Consider the following 11,232-nt stretch of genomic DNA (forward strand, 5'->3'; position numbering starts at 1 on the left):
AGTTTATGTTTTAATATTATCTTTCTGAACTTTTAGCTCACTGAAATTTGCTCTTATAATTCATTTATTGGATTAAGCTGCTTTGATTAACTGCTAAATTCTTAGCACATACAAAACTTTAAAATGGCATAAACATCTCTAAGCTGAAATCTGCTTTCTAAAGACCACCTGTTGATATATCTTTCTTTAGGGCAGTAATTCTCAAAATGTGGAAAAACAAGTTGGTGAACCCATCTGTGTATTGGCTTAGTGTGGTTGCCAGTAATTCCATCTGCTACCAATGCAGAGATAAGCAATTACCTTTTATTTTTAAACAGTATGTTGAGTACTTGAACATGGCAGACTCTGTTTAGTCTTTGAAGTGGCTCCTGAGCTAGCTAAAGACACAAGGGGAAGGGAATGAGGCACTCTTTATCACCAGTAATTTCTAAGGCACATAGGATAACTGATAATTTCTAAGAGGCAGAAGCCTGTCCTATTGTGGGTGTGGGAATGAAGCAAATATTCCAACTCTCCATCCTTGCCTTCTCACCTTTAGTCTAATGTCCCATCTTAGTTGCATGACAGGATAGACAGTCTTAGCATCTTCTCACTAAGTGGCAGTGATTGACAATAGATATAATGGTAATAACTCTTCTTGAATCACGGCTTGGTACTGCTTACTCATCAAACGCATAGTAGTCTAGTTGAATTGGGTGTCAAAGCATGACTGGGGCAAGCAGTATTTACACTGCAGCAATCCAGACCTTTGTCAATGCACAGTCTTAGTACAGGTGACCTGACATGGCTTTGGAGCCTGGGAGGTCACAAGTACATGTGTATTCATTAAGGGAATGATAAGAACTGTTGTGAATTGAAAAGTACATGCTCTATGTATTAGCCTGTTGCTGCCAGATCCTCTGATTTTGTTTTAAAGAGAAACCAAGAAATTGAAAATTGTATGTGTATCTAATTTTTTCCTCTCTTTGAAACATTTGTAGGCCAAACAACACTGTCTGTGTTACAGATCTAGCCTTCAGTCTATGTGTGTGCCACCTCTAGTTACAGGGCTTTTCCTTTTATCAGGAATGGTTTATCTGCTCCTCAGAAACAAATAAGTGACATTTCAGTCTTTTCAATCTTTCCTGATAGAGTTTGGCTGTCCTCCCATTTTTATAGTTAATACTTGCTTAAAGAAGCAAAAGATTACTATTGTTTAATATGGGCAACACATACATATGCAGGTATTTATACTCCCTTTCCTAGCAACCAAGATAAAATCATCACAAAAAGAAAAATATCTTAAATCTTTGAAAATTATTTAAGCTAGGAAAAATATGAGCCTCCTTGAAAAAGATTTTGAAGCAATACTGCATGAATTCTTACACAAATGTTTGTCATATTTGAAGGCAATATGCTTATAAATTTTTCACAGTATGTTAACCTGGAACTTGAATCATAACTTAATTTTTTTGCCTTATTTAAACATTAAGAAAGAGCATACAAACTCACCATTTGGAAAACCCATACTGCCAGATCTCTGATTCTGCTCTAAGTTTGAGGTAAAAGTTGAGGTGCCTGCTCTCTTTCCAGTCTCCTACTGATGTGATGGTTCATATTACAAGTTTACATCCAACTACTGATGATATTAAATTTGCTCTCCCTATGGAGCATCATATAAAGCCATTTCTTTTATTAGGAAATGCAATATGTAATGAAATTCAAAATAAAGTTTTGTCTAATTGACAGTGACTAAACATGCGTGAGGCAGACAGATGATATGATTCAAGAATGTGTGAAGTATAAAGCCATGCAGCATCAGTGTAGCTGAGAGACAGCGTTGTTTGACAGGACCAGCTGGTGAATCATCAGGAAAAGATTGCTTAGCTTGCCACCAAGTCATAAATAAGGTCTTCTTCAGAAGGCTAGGGGTAAAAGCAGAGATGGGATTGTAGTAGAACTTAGGTGTTTTGGTATTTGTGGCTTTTTTTTAAGTGCCATTTGGAGTGTCATCTTTGTTAGGAAAAAAATTGTGTTACTATGATAGGCAAATTAAATATAATCTTAGAAATACCCTTATTTTAAAAGGGTGACAAGCTGGGAGCAGTGGCACACACTTGTAATCCCAGCTACTCAGGAGCCTCAGGTGGGAGGAGGCTTGAGCCCAGAAGTGCAAGACCCCTGCCTCAATAAATAAAGGGGTCACAGTGGTAGCTAGAGATAAACATCTACATTTGATTAGATTTTACTCTTTTATGGGTTTAACCAAGTTTTCTTAAAGAAAATTTATCCTAAAGAGGAAGTTAAAGAATAGAAGTGTGGAGAGCATGCCAGATGGGTTAGGGGGAGAGTTTTAAAGTACATAGAAGAATGGTATAAATATCAGGGATAAAAGTAGGAAAAAATAAAAGAAAACTATTCAATAGGAACAGCTTAACTTTTTGAAATACCACTGTTCATACAGTTTATAAAAATTGCCAAATAGCCTGTATCCAAAAGAAACTCATACTTTTAAAAAACAAAATTAAATTAACAATTATAGTCACCAATTAAGGTCTTGGTTTTCTAATAATAATGACCTTATGACCAAAAAAGGTGACATGGACATCTTTGAAGTATGTTTTAAATATGTTTTCTTAACAGGATGTCAATTATACTGGCATTCAAAATTTTTATAGCAAGGAAATTGTAGTGCAATCTTTGTTGAACTGATTGAGAAACCCTTATAAATCAGCTCCTTCAAAAGTATCAACTAATTTAATTGCATTTAGACTCATTCCCTTTCAAAAGCTGTGCAGGAAACAAATTAGTGCTCAGAGCTGTTTACACGTGTAAATGCAATTAAAACTGAAAAGTCAGTTGAGAAACTCACTGGGATCTCTGATAATAGCAATGGTTCTTTCTCCTATATTAATTTGAACTGATGAGGTGGAAAAAACAAAACCACTTCAAGAGTATAAAATGATATGTATATTGCTGATACAAATTAAGGGAGCTACTCACATTTTCTTCTAGATTAAAAAGTAATTTTGTTCAAGTACATGAAGCAGTATATTATATTTTGAATTTTTTGTTTTCTCTGCTACTACATGAAGTATATTTATAAAACAAATATTGTCAAATTGAACTTTAAAACTCAGGTTATTAAATTTTATTATAACAGACCTAGTTAAGGAAATTAGAGGTACAGATCTAGATGAATGAGCTACAGTTTACATAAAACAGCCTTCTTGTGTATTTACTATCTGTCAATTTCTATTTTAAAAATATATAATTGAGTAGAAATTTATAATTTTCCTTGGCAGATTGAATGATGTCATAGGAATGCCATTTCTCTCTCAGTGCTCCTCATCAGTTCTTTAGACTAATTGCCCATTAGACAAAATATAGGAGTAATTTCACCAAAAGATGCCTTTAATTATCCTCTGAGCAGCCTGGCAGAACAGCACATCCTAGTTCCCTTGCTAGGATGGGCAAAACTGCATTTCAGTAGGCCTCAAGCGATAACTGGTACATTTTGGGGTTTTTTTTAAAGATAGCTTTAAATTTCTTTTATGAACTTCTTTTTCTTGAGTACCAGCTATGTGTCAGGCACTATACACTGAGGACGCGTGTGAGTAAAATAGATAAGGTCTTTTTTTTCACAGAACTTGCATTCTCTTGAGAGATACAGACCAGTAAAGAGGCAATTGTAAAATCTGGTGTGATATATTAACCCAGATACATTGGTTAGAGAAGGCTTCTTAGAAGAAATGAGAAATAGACAGGAGATGATGATTATGACCCAGATTTGTAGTGGGAGTGGTAATAGAGTGAAGCAGAAGGATTCCAGATGTAGTAAATGCTAGATTCTATGGGGGGGATAAATCTATTAAAATGGGTAGCAAAATATCTGGGACTAGGGGGGAGAAAGGAGCTCTCGAGGACACTCGGGTTTCTTCCTGAACAGTTGGTGAGGCCAGACTCAGTAAGAGGATCGAGTAAAGAGGATCAGGTTTGGGGTCTCAGCAGGGAGAATGGAGGAAGAGCAGTTTTGTTTCATTAGAGTTAACTTTGAGGAGCCTATAGGGACATCCAAGTGGAAATGTCCAACAGAAAGCTGTACTAAATGTATATTCAGAACTCTTCTTGCCCATGACACTTTTTTCATCTCATATTTATAGGGGATTTTTCTCCTGAATGTCTGAAAGAATTTGAAATTTATTTTACAGTTACGTATTTTTACAGTAAATTGACCATTGTAGTTCTATGATTTGCTCTTCATTTCAGAAGATTACTTAAATAATCTTGTGCTTATCTTGGTTCCTATTACTGGTTTGGGGATTAAAGTACAGGTTAAGAGAAATTATTTCTGGAGAAGGAAAAGTTATTTTACACAAATCATTAAGAAGAAACACTGGATAAAAATTATTCAACTTTAAAAATCCACATTATTCTTAGATATCTTTTATTGACGTGTTGTTGAACCTCTGGAGTACATCAGGAAATTAGTTTACTATAATGTAATTACTTTTTTATCATAATATAAATTCTGAAGTTTCTATTAATATATGAATACTATAAAACCCCCCAAAATTAATAGTGTTAACTACGTTCTATTGCCTATTTAGAATCTTTTTTATATGCTGAAGAATTTTCTTTCATATAAACTGAAAGAGAAATTTATAATTTACTATATTCAACTAAATCATTGCTACATATATTAGAGCTATAGCAGTGGACTGAGAGTGAGACCATTGACTGTTTTGAGAGATTAGCCATCTGTTGCCAACGAGACCTAAAAACATCTGCAGAGAGTAAGGGAGGCTCTTTAATAAAATTTTGTTAGTAAAGTAAGAAAATTTCAAATTCTCTCTGCCTACATCTGTTTTCCAGAGAAGTAAACATGGGAATCAAACAGCAAAATGGAACTATTTTTTATTTGATGTATAACTTGTAATAACTACCGTTTGATCTTGTTAATGATGTAAAACATATGTAATAACAAAACTTTAATATTTTTATTTTAATAATCAAGGCTTGTGAACTTCATTTTTATGTTAATTTACCCAGTTTTGGATACGTACACTTTGTTATCAAATAAAGCTTTGAGATTTTAAATTTAAGTATTTTAGTGTTGCTAGAAATTTGACCTAATCAGACAATAACTGGTAGAGATACATACATACATACAATTGCAGTACAAGGAGCAAAGTGATAAATCTGTATGAAATTCTGTTTAAGTTTCAAACAATTTTGATGCTCAGTGGAAGAAACAAGGCTGAGATATTTGAGTCTACCTCACGAGAGCAGTTGTTCACATATGCTACTAATGTTGGTGTTCTGGAGTGTGCTCACATAGCTTACAGTAACTTTTGAGAGAACTGGTAAGCAATTTAACACTTGGCTTTATGGCCAGGCACAGTGGCTTACACCTGTAATCCTAGCACTTTGAAAGGCCAAGGTGCGAGCATCGCTTGAATCTAGGAGTTCAAGATCACCCTGAGCAACACAGGGAGACCCTGTCTCTACCAAAATTTTTTTTTTAATCAGCCAGTCTGGTGGCACACACCTGTAGTCCCAGCTACTCGAGAGGCTGAGGCAGGAGGATTGCGTGAGCCCAGGAGTTTGAGGTTGCAGTGAGCAATGATGACACCACTGCACTCTAGCCCAGGCAACAAAGTGAGACTCTGTCTCAAAAAAAAAAAAAAAAAAAAAAAAACTTGGGACTCACCAAGTCCCACCATTGGCTGATATTATATCTTTTTAGAACAAAATTAATACATGATTATATACCACTAACTAAAGTACAAATACATCATTATCTTACTGTTAGCCAGAATTTGTAGTTCAGTTAATAAAATAATTGTTATCATTTTTAAAGCAAAGGATGAATACAGAATGTATTTTTTTCTGATGTATCAGCTAAAAACATTTTTTTAAACCTAGCATCTGAGTGGCTCTCCACTTACTCCATTTAAAAAGCTAAGCAGATTTACACTGATTAGTTCTGGCAGGCATTAATTTCCAGCTCCACATCCCTGATTCACCTGCAGTATAAAAGCACTGCTGTTTGACTTCTCAATAATATGGCTTGGACTTAGGAAAACGTACGAATGTATTCTACATTTTGATATATATTTGAAAATATATTCTATATTTTAAAAAACAATTAACATAGCATATTTAAGCTAGGAAGTTGGGGAAATAAAAGTATAATATGAATATTTCCATTATTTATGATATGTAATGAATATTTGTGAGTTGAATTATACTGGCTGTTGTATCTTGGCAGATCAAATTTACTGCTATATGAAAAATAATTGTGTGTAATGCATTTCTTCTAGAAGATAAAATTGTCTTGGTAAAGCTTTAGTAAGTCTATAAAATGGAAATGTGGAAAACATTAGATGCTTTCATTTTCTTAAAACATAAATCTAAACAGTTCATTGACTTTTCAAGGCTTTTATTAATGTGTGTTTTTCTAGTTCTGGTTTATCTTTCTCCAGTAAAAACATAACTAACAATGTAAGAATGTGATTTGCTGTGTTTTTGTTAGAAAATAAAAACTTGTTGAGCATTTCTGTTACTGAACCTTATGATAGAAATTTTTGCAAGTGTGTACTCTAGGATGATTAGTGGAGAAAGCACAGTAATGTAAAGGCCAAGAGTCTGTAGAGGTAAATGGCTGGGTTCAGTAGCACTTATTTATATTGTGTGCAATAACATGTGTCTGGACTAAGGTTAAAATTGAATCATTAAGTTCTTAGGCTTTGGTAGTCATAAGAATTTAATATTGCTGAATACATAATTAAATTGAAACAAATTATTAGGCCACATTTTATGTTAATACTAATATTCTTTAGCATTTTTCTTCTAATTTACAAATTATCAGGGACTCTGTTTTACTAAGATTTGTGTGTTCGTAAAGCAACTTACAAAAAAAAAAAATGTTCTCAAGTCTTGTTTCTCTTTTTTTATTATAGGGGTACCAAAATCTAATCTCTTGCACACCAGATCATTAAGGGGCCATAAAGACTGCTTTGAAAAATACCATTTAATTGCAAACCAGGATTGTCCTCGATCTAAGCTTTCAAAAAGTACTTATGAAGAAGTTAAAACCATTTTGAGTAAGAAGATAAACTGGATTGTACAGTATGCACAAAATAAGGATCTGGATTCAGATTCCGAATGTTCTAAAAACCCCCAGCATCACCTGTTTAATTTCAGGCATAAGCCAGATAAAAAATTACTCCCACAGTTTGACTCCCAAGTACCAAAGTATTCTGCAAAATGGATAGATGGAAGTACAGGTGGCATCTCAAACTGTACACAAAGAATTTTGGAGCAGAGGGAAAATACAGACTTTGGACTTGCTATGTTACAAGATTCAGGTGCCACTTTTTGCCATAACAGTGTAATATGGCCCCATAGTCACAAGCAGGCACAAAAAAAAGAAGAGACAATCTCTAGTCCACAGGCTGATGTCCAGACCCAGCATCCTCATTATAGCAGAGAGGAATGTAAGTAAAATGAGGGGAAAAGCAAAAGTTGAATGGTTTGGCTTGTATTATTTTTTTTTAACATTTTTATATGTGTGTGATGTGTCAAGAATTTTGATGTAGAATCATAGATTTAGTAAGCCTAGTATTTAAATGACAGGTTCAGGCCGGGTACGGTGGCTCACGCCTATAATCCTAGCACTCTGTGAGGCCGAGGCGGGTGTATCGTTTGAACTCAGGAGTTCAAGACCAGCCTGCGCAAGAACGAGACCCCATCTCTACTAAAACTAGAAAGAAATTATGTGGACATATAAAAATATATATAGAAAAAATTAGCCGGGCATGGTGGCGCATGCCTGTAGTCCCAGCTATTCGGGAGGCTGAGGCAGGAGGATTGCTTGAGCCCAGGAGTTTGAGGTTGCTGTGAGCTAGGCTGACGCCAGGGCACTCTAGCCCAGGCAACAGAGTGAGACTCTGTCTCAAAAAAAAAAAAATTATTTGACAGGTTCACCTTAGCAATAATGAAATATCTTAAAACCCTCCATTTTCTGGAATACTCCTGAATATGTCCTAAGATTTGAAGTTCAGCAGTCCCAAGTTTTGTTTTGCCATTTTAAATGATTAAACTGAATGGCATCAGCAAAGTGTGAATTGGAAAATTCAAGATTCATATAGTTTAGAAAAGCCTTGACTATTGGCTAATAGACATTGTCACGTTGCTAATCCCTACAAGACTAATTGGGGATGACATTTCAAAAGCAAAAATCTGACATTTTACTGAAGGCCAAAGGTAATAAGTACATTTATTTTAAAGTTAGAAAACGTGACTCATTCTGTCTGCATCTATTTCTACAAACCTCACAGAAGCTGAGGTAATTTTAATTGACTTGAAATGATGTGATTTTAGTTTCAGTATGTTTTTATACATCTTGATTCCACATGTAAGTTATCTTAAGTTGTATAACTAGATAAATTGATTTTTTAAACTATTTCCACACTACTTTAGTGATTTTCAAACTCCAGGTCATAAACTATATAATGCTTAATCAAAATCATCCTGATGAGTAGTGACTAGCACTTTTTAAGAACTGCAACAGGAGATACCAGAATTCATCGTACCTGCTTCTAGGTATTTTTTGGTGAAACTTGTTTCAGTTTGGGGGTGGTGGTATACTGGGAGTGATGTAAAATATGTTTCTTACTGTGGGTTGTGGTCAGGATTTGAAAACTTCTGCTCCAAGCTGAGAGCTAATGGATGAATCCTGGAGTACTGCTGAGTGTTGTATTGGCAGATAAGTGCAAATTTTGTAATAGGATATTGTGTTAGTGATGTAAGCAGCTTATTTTCCCAAATTGTTGTGGTGACAATGAATATATTTTCATGTTTCAGTGAATTCAATGACTCTTGGTGAAGTAGAGCAACTGAATACAAAGCTCCTACAGCAAATCCAGGGTAAGAATCAGTCTCAACTTTTTTTGTGCGTGAACATTTCAATATAGAAAAACCACCTGTGATATAGAGTACCATTAGCTTTGTCTCCATTTAAATTTGGAAATGAGATATTTGAACCTGTTAAGAGTTTTCAGAGCAAAAGCAAGAAGAAAGAACTTAATCTATACCTCTTACTGACATTTTATTGACTGCCTACTATTGTGCCAGGTGCTCCCTAATAACTCTTTAAGGTATTAGGCCTGTTTTTTTCTTTATGAACGATTTCAAACATATACCAAAGTAGTGACTGATACAGTGAACCCCTGGAGCTGTCTTCACCAGCTCCAACTGTTATCAAAAGCATAGCTAATTTTTCTTCATTTCTACTTGCATCCATTCCCCTCAGCCTACTCCCATCTCCAACATGGATTATTTTGAAACAAATCTCAGATGATATATTATTTTGTCCATAGATATTTCCATATTTTCTCTAAAAAATAACTATAAAAACAATCACAATCTTTAAAAAAGCTAATAAATCCTTAAAACATCAACACTAATAGTTAATGTTCAAATTCCCCAATTATATACTTTTATTTTATTTTTTTACAACATATTCCCATTTAGGTAAGGAAATTACACACTTCAGAGACATTTAAGTTGCTTACAAAGATCATGCATCCAGCTAGAAGCAGATCAAGGATTTTTACCCCTGTCTTTTTAACTCCAAAGCTAGTGGTCTGTCTTGACCACACAGCCTCTCAGAATAATATTAGTAATAGCAACTTACATATATCAAGTATTTATTCTATGTACTTTACAAGTATATCTCATTTAATCCTTACAGTAACCCTGTGAAGTGTTTGACTATCATTATCAATGTTGTACGTAAAAGGAAATTGAAAGAACAAGTTCAGGTTGCTTGCCTAAGGCACATAAGAGTAGGAGCAAGGATTCAAAAATCCTGGCAGCCTGATTCCAAAGCCTCTTAGAGGGATTTCCAGACCTGGATACTCATAGCACTTATCCACAAATTTTATTAAATATTGATTGAACCTATTTATAGATTCTAATTGAGAAAAGTGGCTCAGCTGTAGTGGTAACTACCATTTCTGCTATGCATCTCTGTAGTCCTTGCTTATGATTCTTAAGTTTCACTGAAGAGGGATACAGTATTCTAATTGGCTGTGTAAAGTATACAGACTTCTGGTGGATAATCAGAACTGATAGAGTTTGTAGAAAACACAACCATTTCTTTGGTGTCAAATCGGTTTTATTGTGAAAATTTGCCCAATGCATTCTTTGAAATTAGAGTACTTGAAATACAAATCATAGCATTCTCTTTCTGTGTGCTAAAATGAAACTGTTTTTTAAATCTTTACAGAAGTTTTTGAAGAGTTAACACACCAAGTACAAGAAAAAGATTCTTTGGCCTCAGAGCTCCATGTCCGCCATGTTGCCATCGAACAACTTCTCAAGAACTATTCCAAGTTACCATGTCTGCAAGTGGGGCGAACAGGAATGAAGTCACACCTACCTATGAACAACTGAACTAAACTTATACTTCATATGCCCTTCCCTTCATTGGTCTGCCAGGCATGCAGACTTTGAAGAAGTTTGAAGAAGGTTATGGTCCATTTTTTATGGTCATTATATTTGCAGAGCATATCAGGCAGTATCTAACATCTTTGTCAAATAAAGCAGATCATTATACTCTAGTCTTCTAGGGTTAATCATTTTGTTTCATTTTGGGAATCCTTTTCCCCATAATTACTAGATGCCCCTCCCTAACTTTTATCACATGTGACTACTTAAATATAATGTTACAGTGTGATTTTATTAAACATATTTTAATGTAATTTACCTATCAAAATTACAGAAGATTAACAGATTCCTTAGATTATTCTAAACTACTAAAGATAATTTTTAAGAGGGAAATGGAATTCATAATATCACATCTTATTATGAGCAATATTTTAATATAAAAATTTTATATATAAAATGCTATTTTAGGTACTTTGCCATTCTCTTTCTAAATATGTATTTGAATGGCTCTGTATATTTACACTTTCATGTGTGAATATATTCACCCATATTTCAGGTCACTTCATTTTATTCTCTTAATACAGTGTTTTTACAACTATTGTTTTGCTTTCCAAAGATAAATGTATTTTGGAGTAGAAATCTATTTAGTTGAATTGTTTTAACTTCTAATAACTAACTCTTAGGAAAGAGGAATTAATAACTTTTTAAAGCAAGTATCCAAGTAAATAAAATACATTATTTTTTTCTAACAAAAGCAGTTCTAAGTTAGTTCAGGAAGAAAAGGCTAATCTAGTT

At 34.2% G+C, this 11,232-nt stretch overlaps 1 protein-coding gene across 2 annotated transcripts in view; it reads left to right on the forward strand.

Moving 5' to 3' along the window:
- Nucleotides 1-10,661, forward strand: part of C7H21orf91 (chromosome 7 C21orf91 homolog) — a 28,874-nt gene extending 18,213 nt beyond the window's left edge. The window contains exons 3-5 of one of the 2 annotated variants that reach the window (XM_069472433.1): nt 6,945-7,481; nt 8,851-8,913; nt 10,277-10,661. In XM_069472433.1, the coding sequence (XP_069328534.1) occupies nt 6,945-7,481; nt 8,851-8,913; nt 10,277-10,443 (767 nt within the window). In that variant the 3' untranslated portion in view covers nt 10,444-10,661. The remainder of the gene's footprint in view (nt 1-6,944; nt 7,482-8,850; nt 8,914-10,276) is intronic. The other variant, XM_069472434.1, reaches the window with a different exon arrangement.
- Nucleotides 10,662-11,232: the final 571 nt, after the last annotated feature.

Source organism: Eulemur rufifrons, chromosome 7 (assembly GCF_041146395.1).
Source record: "Eulemur rufifrons isolate Redbay chromosome 7, OSU_ERuf_1, whole genome shotgun sequence".
NCBI lineage: Eukaryota > Metazoa > Chordata > Mammalia > Primates > Lemuridae > Eulemur > Eulemur rufifrons.